Source organism: Triticum dicoccoides, chromosome 7B (genome assembly GCF_002162155.2).
Source record: "Triticum dicoccoides isolate Atlit2015 ecotype Zavitan chromosome 7B, WEW_v2.0, whole genome shotgun sequence".
Lineage (NCBI taxonomy): Eukaryota > Viridiplantae > Streptophyta > Magnoliopsida > Poales > Poaceae > Triticum > Triticum dicoccoides.
The window spans coordinates 41,130,888-41,158,065 of record NC_041393.1 but is presented as its reverse complement, the minus strand read 5'-3'; the positions used below and the strand labels follow the sequence as shown (position 1 = coordinate 41,158,065).

The 27,178-nt window shown below is 43.4% G+C and overlaps 3 protein-coding genes across 3 annotated transcripts; 2 read left to right on the top strand and 1 right to left on the bottom strand.

Annotated features, from left to right (window-relative positions):
* Positions 1–7,461: 7,461 nt before the first annotated feature.
* LOC119340972 (fanconi-associated nuclease 1 homolog) lies at positions 7,462–15,190 on the top strand. Its single transcript, XM_037612874.1, has 15 exons — positions 7,462–7,672; positions 7,761–7,911; positions 8,250–8,785; positions 8,865–8,969; positions 10,288–10,549; positions 10,631–10,693; positions 10,881–10,955; positions 11,039–11,157; positions 12,526–12,596; positions 12,674–12,761; positions 12,847–12,987; positions 13,070–13,293; positions 13,766–14,039; positions 14,168–14,401; positions 14,602–15,190. The coding sequence occupies exons 1-15, from the start codon at positions 7,529–7,531 to the stop codon at positions 15,049–15,051; spliced, it is 2,937 nt and encodes a 978-aa protein (XP_037468771.1). The 5' UTR covers positions 7,462–7,528; the 3' UTR covers positions 15,052–15,190.
* Positions 15,191–15,523: 333 nt separating this feature from the next.
* On the bottom strand, positions 15,524–17,500 carry LOC119340097. The gene is made up of 5 exons (XM_037612007.1): positions 17,322–17,500; positions 17,143–17,216; positions 16,947–17,050; positions 16,770–16,838; positions 15,524–16,121 (listed from the first exon to the last, which is right to left on the bottom strand). Exons 1-5 carry the CDS (start codon positions 17,393–17,395, stop codon positions 15,858–15,860), a joined length of 585 nt encoding a protein of 194 aa, XP_037467904.1. The 5' UTR covers positions 17,396–17,500; the 3' UTR covers positions 15,524–15,857.
* A 179-nt stretch (positions 17,501–17,679) lies between these two features.
* LOC119338836 (ALBINO3-like protein 2, chloroplastic) lies at positions 17,680–25,799 on the top strand. Its single transcript, XM_037611056.1, has 15 exons — positions 17,680–18,143; positions 18,386–18,492; positions 18,843–18,970; positions 19,195–19,266; positions 19,922–20,023; positions 20,871–20,930; positions 21,649–21,714; positions 22,186–22,233; positions 23,099–23,212; positions 23,425–23,559; positions 23,649–23,704; positions 23,779–23,896; positions 23,990–24,055; positions 24,140–24,249; positions 25,278–25,799. Exons 1-15 carry the CDS (start codon positions 17,680–17,682, stop codon positions 25,438–25,440), a joined length of 1,809 nt encoding a protein of 602 aa, XP_037466953.1. The 3' UTR covers positions 25,441–25,799.
* Positions 25,800–27,178: the final 1,379 nt, after the last annotated feature.

Here is a 27,178-nt window from a genome sequence, read left to right as displayed (position 1 = left end):
GCAATGTGACTAAATGAGTTAGTTGCGAGATGATGCATTATGGAACGAGTAAAGAGACTTGCCGGTAACGAGATTGAGCTAGGTATTGAGATACCAACGATCGAATCTCGGACAAGTAACATATCGATGACAAAGGGAACAACGTATGTTGTTATGCAGTTTGACCGATAAAGATCTTCGTAGAATATGTGGGAGCCAATATGAGCATCCAGGTTCCGCTATTGGTTATTGACTGGAGACGAGTCTCGGTCATGTCTACATAGTTCTCGAACCCGTAGGGTCCGCACGCTTAACGTTCTGTGACGATTTGTATTATGAGTTATGTAATTTTGATGACCGAAGTTTGTTCGGAGTCCCGGATGAGATCGGGGACATGACGAGGAGTCTCTAAATGGTCGAGCCGTAAAGATCGATATATTGGAAGGCTATATTCGGACATCGGAAAGGTTCTGAGTGATTCGGGTATTTTTCATAGTACCGGAGAGTTACGGGAATTTGCCGGGAGAAGTATTGGGCCTTATTGGGCCCTACGGGAAAGAGAGAGAGGCTACCTAGGGCAGGCCGCGCCCCCCCCAGGCCTAGTCCGAATTGGACTAGGGGGAGGGGCGGCACCCCCTCCTTCCTTCTCTTCTCTCTTCCCCTTCCTTCTCTCCTACTCCTACTACTTGGAAGGGGGGAATCCTACTCCCGGTGGGAGTAGGACTCCCCAGGGCGCGCCATAGAGAGGGTCGGCCCCTCCCCTCCTCTACTCCTTTATATATGGGGGAGGAGGGCACCCCATAGACACACAAGTTAATCATTGATCTTTAGCCGTGTGCGGTGCCCCCCTCCACCATAATCCACCTCGATCATATCGTAGTGGTGCTTAGGCGAAGCCCTGCGTCGGTAGCTTCATCAACACCGTCATCATGCTGTCGTGCTTGCGGAACTCTCCCTCGAAGCTCTACTGGATCGTGAGTTCGTGAGACGTCACCGAGCTGAACGTGTGTAGATCGCGGAGGTGCCGTACGTTCAGTACTAGGATCGGTCGATCGTGAAGACATACGACTACATCAACCGCGTTGTCATAACGCTTCCGCTTATGGTCTACGAGGGTACGTGGACGACACTCTCCCCTCTCGTTGCTATGCATCACCATGATCTTGCGTGTGCGTAGGATTTTTTTTGAAATTACTACGTTCCCCAACACAAAGGTCATGCCGAAATTTTCCGTGAATTTCAGGATGACTTGTGCTACAAACTAGGACATATCGAGTGCCCGGGATTTGCCGCACCAGGAAGGAATCAACGTTCCTACAAAACATAGGCTTTTTTATGTCATTATTCATTTTATTAGGTCTAGAATTAATTGACTAGATTTAATCGTAGGAAACATGGCTAGCAACAACGAAGGATAGGGTTCTGGTGATTGCGACGACGTCTACCTGGCAACACACGAATATTTGAGCCTTGACAACAATCAAAGGTTGTTATTGCTGGGCCCGCATGTCTCATCCGAGACCGACATTGAGACCGGCACCGAGACTGGCATTGAGACCCAGACCGACACCGAGACCGGCACTGAGACCGGCACCGAGACTGGCAAAGCCATAGAACCGAAATTGAAGAGGAGATGTCAACACCCAAACCAGCTCCTCACTACTACACTAGTGGTCACAGAGGTGGATGACGGCAATTTTGAGCCAAAACTGCCTGTGGAAGCGCGCTCCTGCTACGGCAATCAGACAGGATGCATCGTACGGGTGTGCACTACCATCAATGATAAGAAACTAAAGAAGAGGCAAAATATGAAGCAGTCCCTGCTGCACCAGATATTCTTGTTCCCGGGCCGGGATGAAATCCAATATAAAGATCCACAGAAAGATCGGGCAATGAAGTAGATAAACAAATGCGCCATGACCAAGTGTAGCGACGCGTTGGCCGCCTGGAAAGTAAGGGTGAAATGCGCCATCGACAAAAAGGAACCCTACTCTGAGATTGTGAAGGAAAATCCGACAATCACGGAAGAGCAGTTTGAACTATTCAAGGCGGCTTGTGATGCCGAAGATGCCAAAAAAAGTCAAAGTACACAAAGGGTCTTCAAGAGAGGAACATGGGGCGCCACCACCTCGGAAGCCGTGGTTACGCGGGGAAGAGGTCCATATGGGCCAAGGAGGACGCGGAACGCGAAAGTCTGGGCATCCCAGACCCCTTGGCGGAGGTCATCGTCCCACAGGAGTATGACATCCTCAGGGCCCAGTACCGTTGGGACCCAGTCAAGGTTTGCGAGACGGACCCGGTCATGACGGAGTTCATGAGACTGCTGGTAATTTTAGTTTCTGATCAATTCGACTGCACGTTTAGTCATATTTGTAAACGATCCTTGCTCCTTTTACAAAGAGAGCAGCACTGGATTGTGGCCGAAAGCGACTCGCCATCTGAGGTGTTGGTGATGCCCAAGTGGGAGACCCCATTCAACCGGGCGTTGAACATATTGAAACAACTCCCGATGGACAATCGGTTGTCGTATGGACACGTGCACGGTGTTGGAGACAGCGCCACGTGGAAGAAATACTACGATGAGACCACGGAGGAGAGAAAAGGAAAGATGGAGGTTAACTGAAGAAAGCATCGACAAGAAGGTTGAGATTGCGGTTGAGAAGAATTTAGCTAAGATAGTCACAACAACGGTAGCTGCTGTAAAACGGGAGCTGACAGAGCAGGCGAAATCCAGAAAAAGATGCAGCGGACTTTCCCCTTGCCGACTTCTTTGGGAGCAGCTCGACTAGCATTGCACTAGCACCTACACCAGCACCTACTCCTGCACCGGCTCCCGCATCTGCTTTGTCTTTGGCTGAGCTCGACGCCCTCACGGTACCTATCACACAAGCCCTCTTCAATAAATGTATAATATCCCGTTTCCGTTGTCGGATGTCTCACATCGCATACATGTATTTGTAGGCCGACGCCCCGTGCACCATATTGTACGACATCAACGGCCAGAAGGCGGACATGGGGAAGGCGACGATAATGAAGCCGAAGGAACAATTGTTCCACAGCCGACCGATCGCCCCTAACGTCTTCAAGGTTTTCCGTGGCCAGTGTCAAACCCGGCCACGAGAATTTGGTTCCTCCGGTACTAGGGGGAGATGACGACGAGACCCCACGGTGGCTTGGCAATTGCAAGACATGGGTCCTGTTGTGGCCAAAGAGTCTGCTTCGTCTGGAGGCGGCCGAGAGCACACCCACGACCACACAGACTCCACAAGGTATGAACATCAGCACCCCACCTACCCAATTAGCGTCGCATGTCGTGCTGGGTGATAGCGGACTGGGTGAGGAAGAGGCTCCATTAGTCGCTGATGACATCGCCATAGATGAGGATGAGGATGACGATGACACTCAACAGTATCTCAATACTGGCGCCATTGATGACGGAGGATCGATGGCTCAGCAATATGAGTACTCAGGGTTTGAGCGTCATGAGTCGATGCCTTAATTGCCGCCTCCGGAGCCTGAACATACTGTAGATGACCTTCTACCAAAGAAGCATCGGAAGAGAGTGAGGAAAGGCAGCAATAAAGCTGCTGCTATGATCCAGCCGCCTCCGCAGCCTCGGGTTCAAGACCGTATACCTGTCCGCGGTGCGGCAAAATACCATATCGCCGATGAACCAATCCTACCTAAGGCATCGGTATAGGCCATACACGGTGATCTAAGGAGACTTCATGACGATGTGCTGCGGAGAGAGAAAAGCCTAATCGCCTCGGAAAATCCTGGATACCCACTCTACGTGGTTAACGTGCCGCGGCAAAGGTTGTACGTCGACACAATCCCCACGGAGAAGTTCTTCCTTCGATTTGATTACATCTTCGACATGTTTCACTTGAAGAAGCTTGATTTTACGTTTGTCCGCCTTTATGCCTTGTACATGAACTACATTATCGGGATTGAGCAGATACCTTATATCTGTGTCACTGACCTGTACTTCATGCACGAGAGCTTCTTGGCAGTCTGCGCAGAGCACCGTGAATACGCGAGGAACTACCTCGTCAATTTCATGGTCGCTAATAAGGACAAGGAGACGATTCTCGTGCCTTATCATCCCCTGTAAGTCATCCGCGCGGATATCCTTCCTTTGATTTCAATCATTCATTTGCACGATGGAGGCTAATTAATTTGAGGTGTACTTATTTTGCGCAGCCATGGGCGCGCCGTCCTCATTATCCTTTACCCCCGATACTCCCACGCTCTTTACTTGGACTCGTCGAAGAACATGAACAAAAAGGATTAGACCCACATCAAGCCTGTTCTCAACAGTGCTATCTTTTTCTACGGCGTATGGGGTGGAGAGATCAAGATCAAGAAGACTAGGAACGACGGGGCCGCCTTCAGCTATAAGACCGACTTCTGCTGCATCCAGCAACAGAGTGATAGTCTTAATGATGGATTCTATGTCATACACCAGATGATGGAGTACAGACGGGATCGACAGAACCTTCGCATGTCACCTACAGCCGGGGATGCCCATATTCTGCAACGAGCAAGGAACGTAGGAGATATCAATGATCATCGGCTTCGAGCTGAGTTCTATCGCATCCATCATGAACTTGCCCAAATCATTATGAAGGAGGTCCTCGAAAAAACAGGGTTGTTCTACGAGAAAAGGGAAATGTCACGGCAAGACGTCTGAACACGTGTAGCGGCTCAGCGTCTCGACATGAAGCCTTTCACTAAGCTCAGGGACTATCTCCCTGACTTGGATGGATGGCACGACATGCTTGAGTGATTGTCGATATATGACAATGTGTCCGTTTAGTCCATACTTACTATATGACGAAACTTTGAGTTATGCATGACGAAACTTTATTTGTGATGTAATTAAACCGTCCTCCTCGACTAGCGAAGATCACTCTAGTTAGGGCATTTTGGGTACGATGAACTTTGTTATTTATGCTTAATGATATGTTGCTTTTATTTTTGCCAAGTCTGTCTCTTTGGGTTGCTCAACTATATATGTTGCATATCATCAACTCATGTGACGATGTAGGTGCATAGATCATCGATGCCGAAGAAGTGTTACGCCAGGAGTATACGACGAGTGGCTAGAGTGTCAGGCCCAGGTGCACCGGTTTTCGGTTTCCGAGCGACAACCAGTAGTTAGTTTAGGTTCACACTAGTGAGAGAGAGGGGTACGAACTCATGTACTGCATAGTTCCGCTCTCACTCATAGTGATAACTCTTCTCGCGTATATCATTGTTTAGATGGATGACGATGTAGTTGCAAGTAATTGAGACTTGGATCGCTATTTTTGAGATGATGACGAGAGACCACTTTGTGTTGGATGATGATTATGATGATGACATGATTTGATGCTATGATTACATTTATATGTGTATGATATGCTAAAGATTATTGTATAAAGCCTGTTCAAATACAAAACAAATATGCAAAAAAACAACAAAAAAACTAATAGTAGCGAGGGGAGAAAAGTTAGCAACAACACACTCTTACCAGTAGCTCGGCTTAGATAAAAGCGTTGCAGATATTAGCAGTAGCGCTCTGCTCAAAAGCGCTGCTGATAGACATGTATAGCAGTAGCGCGGGCCAGCAGGCGCTACTGATAAATGTTAGCTGTAGCGCCCTATCAGTAGCACAGGTGCCCGCGCTACTGATAGACCTAATATGCGCGCTACTGCTAGGCTTTTCCCTAGTAGTGGGCGGCAAGTATGGTTTGCGACACCTCAGCGAACAGATCACCTTTTGCAGTTATGGTACGTGAGACTCAAAATCTCCTTAGTGATCGACAACATGTAATCTCAGTCATCAAACGTGAGCAAAATAGAGCTAGTCATACTCTTGCCCAATTGGGTCGGTCACTTCCAAAAACTGTTGTTTGGTTAAGGTGTGCACCCGTGGAGGTTCACGCCATTTGTCAACAAGAATGTAATAACTCTGGTTAAGTAATGGAGATGCTTTATTCGCAAAAAAACCCTATGTGTGTATATTCAACGACGGAGTTATGTGTAAGCCCGGGGGGGCGTGGCCCCCCAACTCAATGGGGATTTTTTGTTTACCAGGTAGTAGTGGCCCCTCCAACTTTGGGAAAGGCCCGTCTGCTTGTTTGCTTCGCCTATGTTTCTAAACTTTCTATTCCCTAATCACGCTTGGGCTTGGCTGCTCCCTGGTTCATCCATGCATGTTGTGCTAAGTAGTAGTTGCCACCAGTTGCCCATTCACTTTGGTTATATTCATAGTTGTTATGCAGTACCACTTCTTTTGTACTGCTCCATCTGTTCTTAAATATTTATCTTTTTAGAGATTTCAAATGGACTACCACATACGGATGTATATAGACATATTTTAGAGTGTAGATTCACTCATTTTGCTCGTATGTAGTCACTTGTTGAAACACTAGAGAGACAAATATTTAGAAACAGAGGGAGTAGTTGTTAGTTGGCTCACAAAATGACTTTGAAGTTTGAAGGTTGAGTGGTATATCCAAGTCGACAAGTCGTATATTTTGGTGTAGTTAGTTCTATGAAGTATATGTTGCTAATCATACATGTATTATGCAACCAATATGAGTAATATAATTATACATTTGTCTAGAGGCTACAAGTTCTGTTTTCTTGCGGTTGGTTAAATTATTATTATTTTGTCTTTGCCCCCCTCCCCCCTCACCAAAATAGATTCTTGTCAAGCTCTATATATTCAAGTCTAACCTAATGCAAGCTTATCTTTATAGGTACGAATGATTTATTCCAAAGTTGTATATATGTGTGTGTATGTGGGTATATACTTTTGTTCTATGTTCAAAAATAAAAATAAATTGTAAGTTGTATACGGTCCATGTTGAAGCATATGCTAGTAATTTAGGTATTCATGCTTCAAATTAAGCCCATGAGCTAATTCTTTTTGGAAAAGGAGGCTTGCCCCCAAAGCCCATGAGCTATATATATATATGACAAAAGAAAAAGATGTATTTTAACTTTAGATTTGATGAATATACGTGCCTTGTCAATAATATGTACTCCCTCCGTCCCAAAATAGGTGACGTGGTTATTCTTCGAGAAAATGATGTCTCCATCGACGGCTAGATGATTAATGATCGATTTCGTCAAATGTCAAGCTCCACGGCTGCAATTCGTCGCGTATAATATTGTACACGATGTACCAACCGATCGATCTACTCTCCTTATAAAAACATGTACGCAGACGTCTTCTGTGCCTAACAAGGTTAAGACCACGACATTCCCCAAACCCAAAAAGTCAGAAGCAGGCAGGCACGGTGCGGCGCACGCACTCGTCAACCCAGGCCCAACCCAACCCAAACCCAAACCCAACACCCAATACCCGCCGTCCGGCCCATCCCGACCCCGAAGTCCCCAACGTGTCACTAGCCGCGAAAAGAAAAACAAGCGGACTGGAACTGGAAGCCGCGAGCCCGCCACTGAGCCCCCCGCGCGGCGCCCCATTCCCATTCCTTCCCGCCCCGTCGCGCGCCGCCTCGCCTCGCCTTGCCGCTCCCGGCCCGTCCCCTCCTCCATGGCCCCGTCCCGGCCGCCGACGGCGCTGGCGGGGGCCATGCTGACCGGCAGGGAGAGCCTGGTCCGCCTCATAGGCCGCCGCCGCCGCTCCCCTCTCCCCGCCCCCCTCGCCGCAGCCCTCCTCTCCCCCTCCCGCCAACAGGTCAGTCAAATCCCCAAAGCCATATACCAGCCGGTTCTCACCCATGCCGTCTCTCCGCCGCTTAACGTCTCTCTGTTTCTTTCTCCAGGCCGACGACGCGGGCGCGGGCGAGGCGGCCAGTGAAGCGGCCGCTGCGGGCCCTTCTTCGTCGGGAGGGGGCGCCGGCGCGGAGCGGGTGGCCTGCCCCGTCTGCGGCGAGTTCATCCCCGGCTCGGACTACTGCGTCAACACCCACCTCGGTCCGTACGCGAGCCTCCACACTTCTCCACTTCTCCTGAAATCAGCGGAACAATCGCTTCTTTTGTAAGCTTGCTTAGCCGTGGTACTATTCCTAAATGCCGCTTGCGTTGACCTTGACTAATCGCTGCTGGACAATCACAACCCAAGTAAAGGCCTAGCTCGACCCGGTTAGGTACTTTCTGATTACAAGTTCATGTTGATGTGCTGGTTGATTCAGTAGGATAATCAGGTTCTATTCGATTTTGCTCTGGGTGTAAGGGGATGCATAGGAAGCTTTGCCATGCTTACCAGTGCTATAATGTTCTGAAGACTTCTGTTTTTCACATGAACTGTGCAGATATATGCCTCACGAGAGGACCGAAAAGGAAGTTCGCACAGAGCAGCCTTCTTGATTTCAGATTCAGTAAGAAAACAACAGTTGAGCATACTCCAGACATTGTGAACAATGTTGACAAGGCAGAAAACAAGGGACTGACTGATGGAGATGTATCCACTGACAGAGAATTTTGCTCCATGAATAGTGACACTGGAAGTCCCGAGAATAGCACAACCGCTTTATTAACTGGTTGCCTGGATGGTTCAGCTGGCATTTCCAAGATGCTTACTACATGTACACCTTCAAATGCTGGCTTGCCACTTATGAAGAACGCTGAAAATGACGATGCAGTCGAGAAGGCCTCTTCCTGCTCGCTTTCAACAGGAACAACTTCTGTCAGTATCGATGCATGTCCAGACGCGGATTCTAGCACCACGGTAGCTGTTGACACTGTCATAGTGGGCGGGAGGTTCCGTGAAAGCTTTGAACTGCAAGAAGGCATGGGCATTACTGTTGTAAGAGACCCCCAGAATGCCAAGGACCCTGATGCTGTCAAGGTTTACATCCTTTATGAATAAATTATATTTTCTATTGACATCCCATTCATGTAGATTTTTTTCTTAATACCATGGATAGGTGCTTTATGCAGGGTCTGACTCTGCGCAGATGCTTGGATATCTGCCTCGAGAGCTGGCTAAAGTCTTGGCTCCTCTATTGGACACACATTTTATTGAATGCGAGGTGATTCCTTATTATATTGCAGAAGAATTGTAATATGGCATACAGTTGTTAGGTCCTCCAGAGTTATATAGGCTGCTCTCTTGTTGAACAAACATATGCCATCAACTTTACGCTGAATGATTAGTGATGAATAAACTAGCCTTGAACACCTGTGGTAAGTTCTCTTAGAAATCTCATTCCATGCCATCTTAGTGAATGCCCGCTGATGCTAAAAAGACGCAGTAAATTAACTTCGCATAGTCAGGCTACAAGTTTTAATTTGGATGCTGCATTTGGATAGAACAACTGTAACATCATATATGATCTCTCTCTGTATTTTTCTGCTCTCACATTTTAGCTAATTTTATGCTTATTGACTATAAACCTTAATATTTTCATACGGCCTGGCGCAGTGGTGAATTACTCCCCACTTGTGCCAAGAGGTCCTGGGTTCAACAGTCAACACCCTCTCTGCATTGCACTGGGCAGGTGTAGGGCTTGCCTCGTATAATATTTCCCCAGACCCCACCTGGTGTGGGAGCTTCTAGCACTGGGTCTGTCCTTTTCATACCGCAGCAGTTGTAAGGAAGGTCTAGCGCATCTCCTGTTCTGCATTAATTTCAGCTGTGAGCTATGTCACCATGTTAATGACTTTAGGTGGTTGTCTTGTGTCTGTAATTTAAGCTGTTTGTCAGTAGTCGGTCTCAACGAGTTTTCTCAGACAGGCAGTTTAGGGTATTTCTCTCAAACTGTAGGCACATCGCCACTGTTTTAATCAGGATTCCAACAAAGTTCATATGTTCATATACAAGCTCCCACCTAAAACTCTTTTGTATGGAAACCTACTCTACCTGTAGAGAAAGTTCAGTTTGAATAAAGGTTTGTAGGATCGGGAGGTACATTGCCTAACTAAATCCCTGGAAAGGACTGAACCGACTTCATATCCATTTATACTCAGGGCAAGCAGCCCTTCAAGTCACTGGAAGCCCATGCTAGCTGTGAAAGTATTTAAGTAGAATAACGCATATACTCTGGTGTAAACAGATCCTTAATCAGAAGTAACACTCTCTTTGAGCCTGAAAGTTTGCTTTGATAGTTTTTATTGAGATTAATTCCCTTAAACCAGCAAGGCTAGGGAAAAAAAATCTGGTGGTGACTTCTGTGTCAGATTTTCTGATGCCATCGATTTTGGTGGCAGTAATTTTTTTTTATTGTGTTTGCTATAGGAAAGCCGTGAGGTTTTTGCTGCAACTTCGAGCATCGCTTTTTGCCAGATTTTTTTTTTGTAACAACTGGATAACCATCCAACTCCTGATTGCTTACTTTCCTATCTTGTTAGGGATTTGTGGCTGGTTTGCCTGAACAACAGCTTGACAATGTGCCCATCCAGCTAACTTGTCAGAAATGTGAAAATGACAATCAGAATTATGAAGATCTGAGGTACCAACAATCCTTGTGGGAAAATTTTCTTGGTGTTGTTAGAAATGGAAATTTCCAGCAACCTAGCAGTGCAAGATACCAGGCAAATTTCAATACGATGCTATTGGATGTTATGACCAACCATACACACCTTTTCAGTGATACGGAAACATCATTTTTAGGTTGTTTATTTTATTTCCTTCCCATTCCATCTTATGATCAAGAAATCTTAATGACAAAGTATATGTTTTAACATCCAATAGGATCTTTTAAGTCGTTATCAAATGATGGCCAAAGGCTTTTTGTGAAGATTTACACTCGAAAAGGTTAGCTCCTGATGTCTATAATGTCCATTGATAGGTAAAATGTTGAATTGGCTCCATTCATGTTCCATATGTGTATAGTGCTAACGACTTAAGTTTAGTGCATGTATTACTTTTAGTAGGTTAAGAAAAAGGGAGCCATTTATTAAGCAAACATAACTTTGCACTTGACTAACTGAATTTTTTGCAGGGCCATGGTTTCGGTTGAGCAGCATTTCGTATCGTGAGATATCAGATGTTGAGCATGCAGCCATGGAGTTGAAGTGTAATAACGTAGCCCTACTCATTTTTTGTTACTGGCATGTTGCCATTCTTTAGGTATTTGAACTGGAAGTTCTTTTTTTATAGTGGCAGGTTACATAGACATGTTTTCTTGCACCGATGTTCCATTTGAACATGATATGGAAGAGATTCTCAATGTGCTAAGTGTTCCTGAAATGAAGGAAATCCTAAAGGAGCTCCGTAAGGTTTCAATCTTATCTTTAACTCCTTTCTTATTATGCAAAAGTATGTCGTTTGCCTTTTCCAACCCAATCATTTTCCTATTGTTGTTTAGAATCACCATTTGTTCATGTTGCTACTTAGGGAAGTTATACACTACTTTAGGATTGGTAGTAGCACATCTATATCTATAAAAAAGGATAGAACCAATGCTAGAAGCTCCCACACCAGGTGGGGTCTGGGGAAGGATTATACTCCCTCCGTTCCTAAATATTTGTCTTTCTAGAGATTTCAACAAGTGACTGCATACGGAGCAAAATGAGTGAATCTACACTCTAAAATATGTCTATACATCCGTATGTGGTAGTCCATTTGAAATCTTTAAAAAGACAAATATTTAGGAACGGAGGGAGTATGAGGCAAACCTTACTCCTGCACTATATCTATACCAATATAAAAAGACCCAAACGGCAGATCCAACCAATCTTGGCCATCAAACCATGTCAATCCAGTGACCTACATGGCTCTAATGTTGAGCGCCTGACATGCTTAGCATGCAATTAATATCATAACTATTATAAACATCACTGCTAACCACCTGATTAACACACATTTAATATCCTACCTAATATCAAGTGGGCAATTAATGTCCTACTTAATACCGACGTGCATTGCATTGCACGTACAGGATTACTAGTTTATTTAATACCAGTATGGCAGCATATCAGTGCGAGCTTGGTAGTAGTGCTGTTGATCTACATTGCATCCACACATCCTGATTCACATATACTCACACAATAGCATGTCAGTGATGGCACAACCATGATAATGCATAACCTGCAAAACAACTTAGGCATATGATCTAGCAATAAATAGAATATCAGTCATTTATCCATAATGTTTGCCTACCAATGCTCAGAGAAAATGATGTGGGTATACAACTACACCTTTTCCTTTAAATATGCCCAACAACTTCTGAGTATGATACTTGATAGCACATAATGTACACCAGTGAAAGACAGATATTTAGAAACATGTAATCTTGCTCTAATTGGTAGAGGAATAGCCTGACAATATGTATTAGCATCGGAGTGTTACGTTGTAACTACCATCCATACCTTATTTCAAGTGTTCTATTCAATTTTAGGTTTCCTTCAGAAGTTGTCACAATCACCACAAGTCTCGAGGCATTGTTAACACAGTGTTCCTCTAATATGCAAGAATACAAGCATCACATTTCTATATATTGAAAAAACCCCCGGAAAACTGATTGATATTTTGATCAACTACCAGCTACTGCAAGTTGTTTTTCTCTCTGCGCTAACCTGCAGTTGATTTCTATACTCAAGCTGGTTTTCTCAATGAATATCACATTCCTTTATTTTGCTTCCCAGGATAACACAAACTGCACTCGTCGACATGAGCTTCTTAGCACCCTTCTCTCTATGTACAATAATGGAACCTGGTAAAGGCTCTTTCCTTGTTTCATTCAGTCATTCTTGGACATTATGGCCCTGTAAACAAAATCACCTCCTGATGCAGCACAGTGCTACCAAAGCGAATTTTTAAATGGACAGGAACCTGTATAAGAGTCTCCAACATGGCTGATGAACTTGTCTGGCTTGTTCAGGTGAATATAGATCTTGCTTAAACTGTTTATCCTATTTACAGTATTATTACATCCAACAGTCTGATGATTGAGAGCAACCATGCAGAGGCTATTTTTTCTAAATGGTGATCAAGACCTTTCATCCTTTCTATTAGTGGATCTTGGTCTGGTGAAATTCCCAGAATACACATGCAGCGTTGTTCATCGTATTTTTCAAGAAAGAAATGATTTACTTGAGTATGAAGAGGTGAACTTTTCATTTCTTTCTAAATAACAGAAGCATAACCTGCCGATCTGCATATGTGTTTAACATCTTATGTTTCAAATAGGCAATTCGAGTGGCACAGTTCATGGATGAATCTCTTGATAATGATAACATGGAATTAGTGTCAAGATGCACTGATTTGTCTGAGAATCGACTATGCACTCCGTTAAAAGAAGAAGATAGCAGTTTAGCTGATTCTCCTCCATCATTCTATTCATGCTTTTCATCTACCTGGATCTATTCCAAAATACTCACATTAGGGGTCTCTGTTTACGAACGCGAACGCAGGTAAGTTGTGATAAACTTATGGATCAACTCAACTGATATTTGCATGAATTTATGTGTTTCATTCAATTTCAATTGAACTGGAACTCTTGACTATACTATTTCTTGGTTGTGTGGACATGTCTTCTGGTCTGCTGTATGCATAATTGGGTGCTTTAGCTCTCTTACAGCTGTCAGATATTGAGTTGCACTATTTAAAAGAAAAGATATTTAGTTGCATACACTTACACTAGGCAGGCTGAGTTTCATCTTGTATGCAAATTATAGATTAATGTAAAGTTTTGAACTGAAGCTCAGTTTTTTTCATGAAGAAACCTAATCTTCTCATGAATATATGAATGCATTCACAGGAGGGATCATTTCCTTTTTTTGTTGAAATTTATAATTTTAAAGAGCTTCTGAGTGTGCTGTTTCACTCAGTACCTATCTTATTAGTTTTGGGGGAACTAGATATCACGCTGACTCTATTCTGCAGGTATGCAGATGCAATAAGGACTCTAAAGATACTACTTAGTAAAGTTGCTTCTGGTAGACGGCGAGGATATTGGACACTGAGATTATCTATTGATTTGGAGCATATGGGTCGCCCTAATGAGAGCCTTTCAATAGCTGAAGGAGGAGTGACCGATCCATGGATCCGTGCTGGGTCAAAGATTGCACTGCAGAAGAGAGTTCTGCGTTTAGGCAAACCTCCACGGCGCTGGAAAGTTCCCAGTTATGCTGATTCTCTTAAGAGAAACATAAAAGAGGTAATTATTGCTTTGATGGTCAGTCAGGAGAAAGTTTTTTGTGTGTCTCTGTCAACTGGATTGAGGTGGTAACATGGAAATGCTAAATAATCTATCATTGGGATGCGTCACATATCTTTTGTTACCAGGTGAACATTGAAGGAAGGCCATTGAATTGTGAAATAGGAGCAAAGAATGTATTTTATGGCTATGATGGTGACCGTTGTGGGGTAGAGCAATTAGCTTTGCAGTATTATGCTGATGAAGGAGGTGGCTGGCAAGGTACCCATTCAGAAGGTGGCATATGGATGACAATCTTTGGCCTTCTAATGTGGGATGTAATATTCTCAGAAGTATGCGATGTTTTCCATTCTAAATTTCAGGTACTTGACTTATGGACCATTTTTTTTTTGTTAAGAGTTGCATAACCTGCATTGTGTCGGCATGTTGCAACGACTATGCTTTTGATACTGGTACTGCTTGCACGTTTGAGTTAACAGTGAATGCTGTTTTTGATCATGGTCTTTTTACCTGGCTTCCTTGTAACGATTTTGTACACCTTGATTTGTGTGTTCTCTTGCAGACAGCCCCTCTTGATTTTGAAACAGACAACTTCTACAAGTCAAGAAAGGACCTTATAGAATCACAGTTGAAAAGGATACAAGATGGAATGGCCGAAGAGATGCTCATCAGCTCCTGGGAGCTACATCAAGGGACATCCTGCAGGGGTGTCAATTGGGACCGGCATCCAATGGCCGATGTACGGGCTGTCGTTGCGGGCGTTGGTGGGCATCGCTTGGCACTACTTCTCCGGCATCTAGCCCTCGATTACAGGAGCTGGTCCAGCGGGATGCCCGATCTGCTGCTATGGCGTTTCCTGGATGAACGAGGTGGCGCTGAAGCTAAACTTGTGGAGGTCAAAGGACCAAAGGATCAGCTCTCTGAGCAGCAACGTGCTTGGATTTTCGTCCTGATGGATTTTGGGTTTGATGTGGAAGTTTGCAAAGTGAGCCTAGTTTCTAAGCGGCGATAAGCTTCCTTTATACAAAATGTATTGATGTTTGCATTGATCTATTCTGCAAATGTATTGAAATAACAGACCAAAAGCTGTAACATGTAAAAGCAACAATGTTCTTGATATTTGCATATATTTGCATTGATGTTGTCCGGAGTAAAACCTTGTTACAATTTGTTTATATGGTGTCATTCTAACAAAACTATCGTCAGATCTCGAAAAGCTCAGGACTGAGAAATGCCTGGATTAATTTGATTTGATGATGAAATATGTAGAAAACTAGAAATATAAGTATACTCGTAACAGCACTAGAGTTGATGGTTCAATACTACTCCCTCCATCCCATGCACTAGTGTAGTGTCAAAAACGTTCTTATTATGGGACGGAGGGAGTAGAAATATAAGCATACTCATAACCGCACTAGAGTGAAAGGGTGATATCAGAGATCACGCAAGCTGGTAAACACGATCAGGTACTACAAACTGCCACAAAAAAAAAAGTGATACTGATAGCACTTATATTATATTCAAAAGGAGCCGAGGTTTGACGAAAAACAAAAATCATGCCATTACAGAGGGGCAATGACAAAAGTTTCAGTCATTGGCATGATCATAGGTACATCAATATGCAACTTCTCGACTCGCAAAAAGGGACGACCACTGGGCCGCTTGATGCTGATCAGACACTTCAATCCCTTCTGCTTGATGTCCAAAATGTAGGCCACAACCAACAGGTTATAGCTGGACAAGTACGCGCTGTGGTATAAGGGTCGTAATAAGTTAACCATGCATCCTCTGGGACAGTTGCTGCGCCTGATCTAACCTTTATACGAATATGCTGTTAAATGCCTCCTCCAGTGCTCTTCGCCTGCCCAACTCAGCAGTCCAACCACCTGCCCGAGCTCCTCTCTCCGCACGTAGTCGCATGGTCTCCTCATCATATCCATGTAGAGGATCGGATGAACCACCGATTGGCTGCGGGGCGTTACCAGTCGGACGAGGCTGATTCAACCCACCAGGAACGGCGGCAGGTGCATACTGGCCTTGAACTCCTGCTCCACCACTAATACCTTGGGAGGTTCCAGCCGCCTGTTACATTGACATTTGCACAACAAAAATACAAGAATCACTTCAGATAGATTGAAACAAAAACTTTCAGTGGCACAGAACATAAATCATCGGAAAGCTGAAGAGGACTCAAGATCTTTATGGTTTACAGGTAAATATGCAAGTAGTCAATGTGGAGTAAATAAAATAACTGAATATAATAAGCGACTCGAAAATCAGGGCACAAAGTTAACATGACAATAGCCTGTTGATGATTAGACAACTAAACAACCATATCTAAAGTTGCAATACCTCTACGCAAAATTTGTTTGAAGACAGGATGATAAATTGGGGACGAAATGCAAATTCACCACAAACTGAAAAATGCTAGTGGAATATCCAGCTTGCTAAAGTTGACCATTCCATCACAAACCAGCTAGCATATTTCATCTAGATTTTGACAAATATCTGATATGCGCATTGCGTTCTCAGATCTAAAAAGTTGGCACTTCAAAAATTAGCATTTCACTGATACCATTTCATAAATTCTTTTGTTAGTTCTAATATTTGACAACTAGTAACTTTAGAATAAAAGTACTGGATATTCTCCATACATGAAGGCTTGCAATTCCACAAAGCTGATGGAACTGGACATATGAAGTGTATCATAGACTGCGAATATCAACTAACCGTATCACTCGGGCCAGCCTTCACAGTGACCATTCTGCTTGCTTTAAGCGCCGCGGCAAGATCTTCAGCCTGCACATCAGCCAGAAAACTCTCAATCAGGGTTCAGGGCCGACAAGCCTTATTACAGTAACATCATTTTTACTGAGTTTGTACTGAATGTATGTAAGAACAGCATACCCTTTTAGCTCGCGACAAGTATATCTGCTCAGCATTTTCCTGCTGATACCTGGCAATCCTAGCCTCGATCGCCTCGACGTCGATTCCTTCGATGAGGTTGAATGCTTCATCAAAAGAGAAAAAAAAATCGAAGCACCGATCAAAATCCTGCCAACTGCTGCATCCAAGAACAAACAGGGATGGATGGGCAACTCACTCATATCCTCCACCTCCTCCAGGTAATCGTTGTAGTCTTTCAGCGACGGGAAGTGCTCCAGCGTCTTGTTGAATCTGCGCCCGCATCCACACCACACAGAAAAGAATCAGGCCTAGCAGCCTCGACAGCGGAAATTTTGTTCAGAGGAACCTGGGGAGAGGGAGGGAGCGCGCACATACATGCTGGCCATCCTCCGGCGGAGGGTCATCTCCTTCGCCCACGCATTCCCGCTGCCACCCCCCACCACCACCATCTCGCCGCCGCCGCCGCCGCCGACCGGAGCGCGAGATCGGCTGCCCTGTGAGTCGCGCCGCGGTGAGTGGGCTAGGGTTCGTTACCGGAAGCAAAGCAGAAGGGGAGAGGCGGAGGCCCGTGTACGCTATATCGAGCAAAGTGAGGGCCGTTTGGCAAAAAGGGCAGGCGATCGCGGATCCGGGCCGCCCGATCTCGATCGGACGGCTGGGAGGAGCGCGTGCACGTGCCTGTAGCCTTGGATCCTCTTTGCCCCCTTGGCCACGTCACGGACTGACAGACCCCATGGCACTCCCGCTCCGACTCCTCGGCCGCATCGGCGGCGGCGGCGGCCGCCGCGGCCGCCTCCCGCCGCCGCTCGCCGGCCTCGCCCACCTCTCCGCCGCCTCGCCACACCGAGGCCCCACCCACGAGCCGCCCTCTCCTGCCCCTCTGCATCGTTTCCCAGCTCCCGCCCCCCCTTTCGCCGTGCCCGCGCGGAGCTTCTCCTGGTACTCCCGCTCCCCCGCCCCCGCCGCGGCTGAGGGGGCCCCGGCTAACGAGGGCGCGAGCGCCGGGAAGGAGTTCGTTTACTTGGACGATGCGAGTACCGTCGATTACGGTGAAGAGCTCGCCGCCGCCGCAGGTGGCGCGGCGGATGCCGCCGTCGGAGTGGCCGCAGGTGGCAATGGAGGCGGCCTGTCGGGGTTCGCTATGGACTCTTTGATCGGCGTCCTCGACGGCTTCCATAATCTCACCGGTCTGCCATGGTAGGCATTGTGCGGTGGAAGGCTCGTCAGTTTTCCGTTACTGTTGTTATTGCTGCTGCTACCATAGCCGGTGTTAATTTGAACTTAGTAGGTTTGATTAGGCATTTCTCATGCGATTACATGGCTCCTCTGTGGTACTCGCGTGTGCTGTGACTTGTCGACCTCTTCGCTCAGAATGTGCCAGATCCTTTATGTCTAAGAACAACTTTGGTTGTGAATGTAACCGCTGATTTTCATTGCAGGTGGATAACAATCTCCGCCTCCACTGTGGCCATGCGGCTAATCATACTCCCCGCCCTGATAGTACAATTTCATAAGACTGCTAAAATCGGCCAACTTTTTCGAAAATGTATGTTCCGCCAGCTTCTCACTTTACTTTCTTGTATTCAAATGTTTGGTGTGCATTCGCTTGCTGGTGCCGCAGAATACATGATTCAGACAACTGCTGTTTAAGTGTTTATCTTTTTTTAAATTATTCTTAAATCTCCGGATATATAGCATTTACCAACTGGTAAACTTAATTTGTGGGGGAATACCCCTTCCAGACCTATTCTATTCTTGAAATCGAAATGTTTATTTTAGCTGAGCCTCCCAGAGTCTATTCTATTCCTGTCTGATTGAATTCAGATTGTTTATATTTTCTGTTTCTGTTTCTGTTTATGTGTCTCTGATTTTACTCTCATATATCTCCTTTTAAAGTGCCCCCTCCATTGCCCCCTCCTCTATCAGGAAGGAGTTATCGTGACCAATACTCTCTTTTCCAGAAGAAAAGGCGAGAGCTTGGTTGCCCCTCCTTTCTTTGGAATTTTGCCTACTTTTCAGTTCAGGTAATGATACAAATCTCGTGATAAAATCTTCTATGATTCACACTGTTTGAGAATAGATAACATTGCAATTGATTTTCCAAAGAGCCCCTTGTATGTTTCTTGTTCCTGATCTCCTTTCCCCCCTATTCGTTGTTTCAAAAGCAATTAAAAGAGCATTCAACACCAACTAATTCTGCACTTTCTTGTTTTCGTCTCTTCACTCAGCTGTTTGGTCGTATATGCAGTTCCCTTGCTTTATACTGTGGATGGCAAGCATCCGGAGTATGTGCCTCAGTAATCACCCTGGATTAGATAATGTATGTTCAAGGTATCTCTGTATCCAATTTTTCCTAAGCTTCTTTAAAAGAGTATTCGTCTGTGAAGGTTTGGTTTTGTAACCATACATGTTTTTCAGTGCATATTTAATGTTGTATAGGCATTCATGAACTATGCTCACTTGAGTAGTTTTTAATCGGGAGAATGCAAAAGACTTGCGTTTCATTTCATTGGAAACAAATCACTTGGATAGTTTTGCAGCTTAAATTTCCATTACAGAGATGATGATTCATATGCAGCAGCATTCTTTAAAAAATTTCGATCATGATCCAACGGATGTAATTTATATGAGAACAAAGTCTGCCACTCACACCAACTTAACTACTAATGTCTTTAATTCACATTTAAACGAAGGAAAGTTGATGAGCTGAACTCACATAACTTATAAGTGATGCAATTTGATATTTTTTGTATCATATAGGAAATTGTAAGAAATTTTCTTAACATTGGCATTGTTTCTTGTGGCAAAAGAGAGAAATTTCTTGCATCTTTATTAATAAGATACATCGTGTAGTGGAAAATGTTCAAGGTTTCTGGTTCTTTTATCTGTGATATAAATATTCATATTTGACAAGTTAATTTTGATTTCAAGCGATATATATAATATTCTGTTGGTTTTTCTTGACAATTACACAGGGCGGTATTCTGTGGTTTAATAACTTGACCGAGTTTCCACATGGCGCTTTAGGTCCTGTTTTTCCTATCTTAGTTGCTGGGCTCCATTATTTAAATGTCCAGGTACTCTGCTGTTTTGTATCGAGTTTTTTTGTGTGTGTAAGATTTCGCTCGCCATTTCCCCCTTTTTTAGTTTTTTAGTTAGTTACCTATCATTGCCTGGCCAACACACAGTTGTAAAAGGTGAATGCCGAATATGGGTTAAGTTACACAAAATTGATATCATTGGATTAGTAATCAACAATACGTTTTATGATATCGGTTTTATGAAATATGAACAATATTATACTGGAAAATTGCAGTCAAAATTTTAAATTGGGGAGTCGAAATGTGCCCAACAATTTGAAACGGAGGGACTATGTGTTGTCTTACATCTTGTGATCATTAATTTCAATGTCTGGACACATCTGTTAGTAATTTTCTCTTGAAAAGAGGTTGGCATGTCTTGGAATATTGGACATTCAGGTTTACAAGTCCAACTGCTATACCTGGGAGCTGTAGGTTGGAACTCATCACGTGAGTGTGAATTAAGATATTGCAATTAGGGCTTTAACTAGTTTTGAGCCGATTAGAAGTTTTTTTTTTTGGTTGGTTGCTAATGACCATCTGTCTGTTAGTGGAGGGACCATGATATCAAAGTTTGAGCTATCAGTCCATCTGTGAATTAACCTAACACTAGAGTAGCAATCTTTCTTTTGTGTTTCCTGATGAAATCACTTCTCTTGATTTAATCACAAAATATCTTCTGATGAGAGTTTATATGTGAGATCTCTTCTGATGAGAGTTGAAAGGTTATCTGTTCTTTTCATTGCTAACTGGATGATAACACTACTTTATATATGCAATGAAGCTAGGACTTGCTCCAGTTTGCAGTAAACTATCTTTGACTTTGTTTTCTTGCCTTCGTCAGATTTCCTTCCAGAAAAGCCAGGCAAAGCACTACCCTGGAGTTTTAGGTTTATTAGCAAAGGCATGTTTCTCAAACCAATGGCATATTTGATACAGTTTGCTAGGTGTCGCAAGTTACCTGTAAATTACTCGCATAATTGGCATATTGCTAACATCTTGTGTAAAGAGCATGAATGGTTGGCAGCTCACTCGCCAAAGTACATATTTTTACTAGAATTGTTTCAGTAAGTAGCACTGGATGGATTTGTGCACTTATGGGGTTTAGTTGGTCAGTACTACCAAGAGCACACTCCACATGTTTTCTGCGTGTAACTAGATTGCACAAGGTTGAATATTTGATCCTCCTCTTTCAAATGGCATATATTTTTTAACTGTTATTCACTTAAAGAAATGTTGTACTGTTATGGGCATGCTAATGTTGCTGTTGCTGAGCTGCTATGCTGACTTTCTGGTTTAATATAGTACTCCCTATGATCCATATTAATTGTCGCTGCTTTAGTATAACTTTAGTACAAAGTTGTACTAAAGCAGCGACAATTAACATGGATTGGAGGGAGTAGAAGTTATGGTCCTGCGGTAAGATGAATAAAACCTTGCGTAGGCATGGACTTTGTTTGGTGAAAGCTCCAGTGTTGGCCTTACTATCTGCAATATGACATTCATTTTTTATTTAAGAAAACTTGCTCAATAACATTTGAATGCACATGACTTTTATTCCGGAATGATCTTATGTGTATCTTCACTCTGATGTGGTGAAAATATTTCTATCTTGATTGCAGTACTACAAGATTTACCTTGATATTCTGGCTATTCCTTTGTTTCTTATCGCATATGTGGTCCCTCAGGTCAGTTCCTTCCAATTTGCTTAGACATATTAATTCTGCAAATTAGATAGTTATATCTTTCTGCTCTATTTCGAGGACAATTTCTGCCCCACATTACGATCTTTTCAGTGCACAGTACTGAAAAGTACATCCACTTATCCCTGTTTGCGCTATCCTAGCAAACTGCGTTGCATTGGATAAATTAAAGATACTGCAATTGGAGGGGGAAGCATATCATATTGAAATGTTAACTGCTCTAGTTGTTTGAAGTAATCAAAGTTCTCGGGGCAGAGCTTTAAGCTAATATTAGTAATGATGTTGTTGTACTAAGAGTTCAATAGAAGGTGATTTTTATTATCTTAAACGTAATCATGCATCATCAACCAACAGACTGGAAGAAGAATCATTATTTAGTGCAAATTTTGTTTCATTCAGATCACATTCAGATGATAGTGATGCATTTTGTTTACTCATATTCTCTTTGATTCGCAGGGGAGCCTGGTCTACTGGACTACCAATGGTTTATTTCACGTAGCTCAGGTCAGCTGAAGTTTTTCATTCTTGCAATGGAAGCCATTTCTTTGTTAACTTTGGATATTGCTGCACCAGTTTTCTAAGAACCCCATGCTTACATATATGTATATATTTGATGTATGCAAGTAATGCATTTTAAGGCCCACCAGTTCTTTTACGTTATTTTTTTCTAGAGTTGGAAATATAATTATGTGGCATGGACTAATTTTACATATTATGTAGAAAAGGGAGAACACGGGTCATAACAGATCTGGTAGAGTAATGCAAGGAATGCTTTTAAGGCCCACCAGTTCTCTCTTTCATTTTTGCCAGCTTGCTGTTAGTCCAGTATATGTTCTATTATCAGTGATTTTGGCATGTGTACATAGTTAAAAAGGACAGACCCAGTGCATAGAAGCTCCCACACAAGGTGGGGTCTGGGGAGGGATTATGGGAACCTTGTCTTACCCCTGCAAAGTGCACTGCAGAGAGGCTGATTCGAACCCAGGACCTCTTGGCACAAGTGGGGAGGGCTTCACCACTGCGCCAGGCCTGCCCTCTAATGTGTACTCCCTCCGTTCCTAAATAATTGTCTTTCTAGCCATCTCAAATGGACTACAACATACGGATGTATGTAGACATGTTTTAGAGTGTAGATTCACTTATTTTGCTCTGTATCTAGTCACTTGTTAAAATCTCTAGAAAGACAATTATTTAGGAACGGAGGGAGTACATAGTTATGCTGTAGATTTTTTATATTGCTGTTCCAATAGTCAATAAAATGGCCAGGTAGCTTCTCATACGTTTTACTTAAACAAACTTAACTGTGCAGTTGACAGTATGTATTTTGCTTTTACATTGCATTCTAATTTTTTAAATGATTAAAATGCAGCAATTGTCCCTCAGAAATGATATTGTCCGCAAGATGTTGGGATTGCCTGATACTGGAGCTCTCGCTGGTAATACATCTCCAAAATCTCTTCACGAGGGTCAGAAGATAATGCAGGTAAAACCATCTGAAGGTTTAAATGTTGTAGCCATTCGCAGTTCTTATTATATTTATATGCATCATGTGCAGTTGCCGTCATGCTAATCTAACTATTGATTTGATAATTTTCCATCCTGTTCCTCTCAGCTAGAACAAATTATTGCATTTTTTTAGTATATACCTGTTTTGTTGCTGCAATTTGGTTTATTCTCTTATAATATAACTTGCAGCGGTGGCCCCTTGGAGATTCTCGCATGCAATCGAAATTGGAATCGTCTACAACTCCAAAGTTTATGTTTGAGGATAGTAAAATAATGGATGAAAATGTATCTGCTGAGTCCAGTTCACCTGAGGAGCTTCTTCAAGTATGGATGACTGCAATCTATAGAATCTTTGTCATGGAATATTATTTTATCATTAATTCTGAAGCATATATCTGTATTTTTTCTGATAGCAAGCGTTACAATATTTGGGAGCTGGCTGCCAAGATCAAGCTGTTCCGCTTATCAGGTATAATTTGTATCTGGTTGCCTTTTTGGTTCATCTGCAAACAGTACAAGTTGATGAACAGTCTTTTACTACAGAACAGCAATAGAGAAAAACCCAGATCTACATATAGCTTTGATTGGAATGGGGCAAACCTTGTTCTCAAATAAGTTGTTTCCTGAAGCCTCAGTGTGTTTTGAACATGCTATACCAAAGGTATGTTGTAATCTCATATGTTCTTTGGTACTTTGTTGGTTATGGATTGATGTAATATAACACACAGTAGATTTACTGCTTTCTGTTGTGTAGATTGAAGAACAAGATCCTCTTCTTGTGCTTGCGTACTTTAGTGCGGGTCTTTCACGTAAAAATCAGGTAGGGTATCCGTTCACCTGTTTTTAAGCCATTAGAAATAGCAGTGAATAACATAAGCGCTTCCATCATCACTTCCCATTGTAGGGCGATAAGGAGACGGCAATCAAGCTCCTGCAAAGACTAACAGAGCTCAAGGAACCAGAACAAGTGATGAACAAAGCATGCTATTTCCAAGGCTTTATTGCTCTAGGAAGGTAACTAAACCCTTTTCAGATCATTTTATCAATGTAAGCTTACAAGTTGAGTAGTCTCCACTCTTCCGAGTATTGATCGTGGCAAAATGAGCTAGGAACACTTGCCAGTTCCCCCATTTTGTATTGCATCTTTTTTGTGTCTTATAAGTAGCAGGAGCGTGCGGGCGTACATAAGTTCACTGTTGTGTTTGGTTTGAACACTTGGTATACCTAGGTTGTGCTGTAGTGTCAGCTGCATGTAGCCAATTTAGTAACGCAGTTAGTCCACTGTTATTCAGGTTATCTGCTTGTAGTGAACTTATGAAACTTAGTTTAACTCCATGACTAGTTACCCAACACAAAGATTGGAGCATCACCAAGCCGCACAAAAAGCTGCACCAACAGATGATGTAGATACAAATGTTTTTACTCGAGATTTGCTCGAGCAAAACGCGCGCAGCCCCAACTGCCGTGCGGAACCTTCCCGCCGAGCGCCCGCTGCCCGCCGTCCGCTGTCAGACCCCATGGACACCTCTTCAGACCTCGCGACTGCCAACGCTGCTCCGGCGCACCTCACCATGGCCGTCTCCACGGTGATGTAAATTTTACATCATCTGTTGGAGTTCGGAGGTTTTTGGTGATGTAAATTTTACTCGAAGCACAATTTAGTGAGATGCTCTTAAGGTGCGTCAAAAGAGAGGTATTGAGGAAAAAAAAACTAGACGAACCTTGCATGGGAGGTATGCATCGGCTGAATCTTTTTCCACTCCAACTAGTTGGTCACTCTCACACGCACTCTGTAAGCACCATATTATGCATGTGTATACGATGAGTGGAGAAATAGCTGCACAGGGCTAGAACGGGAGGGGGTGACTTAATGCTATGTCTTGCAGTTGGACTAGTATGCGCACCTTCTGAAACAAAAAGGAGCAGAAATCTTTGCGCCCTGTAAAATATGAAATTGACTTATTATATTTTTCCACCCCTTGGTTTTGGAAGAGAAACCTAATTGCTATGTAGTAGCTGAAGCCACTTACATTTGTTTGCAGTATACTATCAAATGAAGGACGGAAATCTGAGGCTGCGAAATACCTGCGGGCGGCTACTGCTTATGATCCTGGTGTTGAGAGATTTCTGAAGGAATGTGAGGAAGCAATGGAAGATCAATCAAGTCAGCAGAGCACTGAGCCACCCAACCTGAAAGGGCCGTAAGACATTAGGGTACAATATACTGTTTCCACAAGTTTTGATGGGCAGTTTAACTGTGTTTTCCTACTCGGCAAGTTCATTTTCATCCTTGTAGTACTTTTAGAAGGTGTTTGAAATCGGATAGGGTCAATCGCCTAATAAACCCTGAATCCCTTGGAAGTATTGGGATGATATAGGCGCTTCTAATTTTGTAGGGTAACCATACGCGACACAGATGTCGCCAGCGATTGTATTATTATCATAGACATTAGGGTGTCATATATTTTTGCATGGATGTTCTTGGTATCCCAGCCACAAAATATAATGAATCTGTAACAGAGATGGCCTGGAATCAGCTGCTAAAAAGTGTACCGAGTAAATGAGTTGAATATGTGTCGAGAGGATGCTTTTCCTTCACAATGCATGCTGACATGTCAGACCTGTAGCTCCCAGTCTCAGATGAACCGCACACAAAAAATGAAAAAATTGTGAACAATACGTTCATATTGTGTCACGTGGCACATCATATTGCCAATACTGTTAAGATACTGGTGCAGTAATATCAAATCCTTAACGAGCCCTTCATTCTGTAAATCCTTCTTAACACGACCAAGGCAGCCAGTTTTTTTTTTTTGAAATGAAACATCCTTTTATTTATTAGTAATAATGGTTACATCGTCTGTAAGAAAATTTACAATATCACTCATAGGTTCCTCAAACCAATCCCTTGTCTCAGAAAATTTAGCTACTCTAGCAATTTCATGAGCTACTTTATTTGCTTCCCTATTACAATGTTCAAATCTAACTACACAAGCCATAAAATAATAATCATCAAACACAACCGCCGCCGCTCCCGCTGTATGTCCTCCATTCTTCATTGTGTCAATTACTTCCAAATTGTCGGAGTTAACAACAAGTCGGTTGCTTCCCGTCTTTTGTGCAAGTAATATGCCAAAACGTAGTGCCATGGCTTCCGCTGTTAAAACATCTGCGCACCAATCCATCTTCCAATTCCCTCCCACAATAAATCTTTCTTTATCATTTCTAAGTACAGCTCCCGCTGTTCCTCTAAGCATGTCTTGATTGAACGGAGCATCGACATTTAATTTCACAAAACCTAGAGGGGGTCTCGTCCATCCCTCTGTTCTCTTCGTTGCCCCGGAGGATTGGGCAATAACATAGTTTGTCATTATAGCACATGCTCCCATTGAAATTTGGTATGCATTTATCAGTTCACGAACATTCTGTATGCCCACTATAGATAGCTCGTGTTCTGGCATAAGAAGTAAAAATTCGAGTACTGCCTCTCCCGCACGATCGACCGCACAAGCTTTTTTAATGGCTTCGTGCCAGCTTCTCCCACACCTCTTTTGCCTTTTGAAACATAAATAACAAGTGTTTAGTATCTTCAGGTTCGTTCGAACATGATGGGCAGGTGGACGAAACTTTCATATGTCTATTAGCAAGTGTAATACGACACGGGAGGGTTCCGTGTAAGGTATGCCAAATAAAAATCTTCACTTTTGCTGGACAAGATAATTTCCAAATGTTTCTCCAAATAGTATTGACATTTATTCCTCCCATGCCATTAGAATGTTGCAACTTCCTCCCATGTTGCTTTTTCCATTCCTCCAGATAAGCAGAACGAACCGTGAATAGTCCATTCTTTGTAAAACTCCAAACTATGAAATCCGGCATGTTATATGTGGGGAGGGGGATCGCAAGCACCCTCTGGACATCAATTGGCCACAACGTTTGTCTT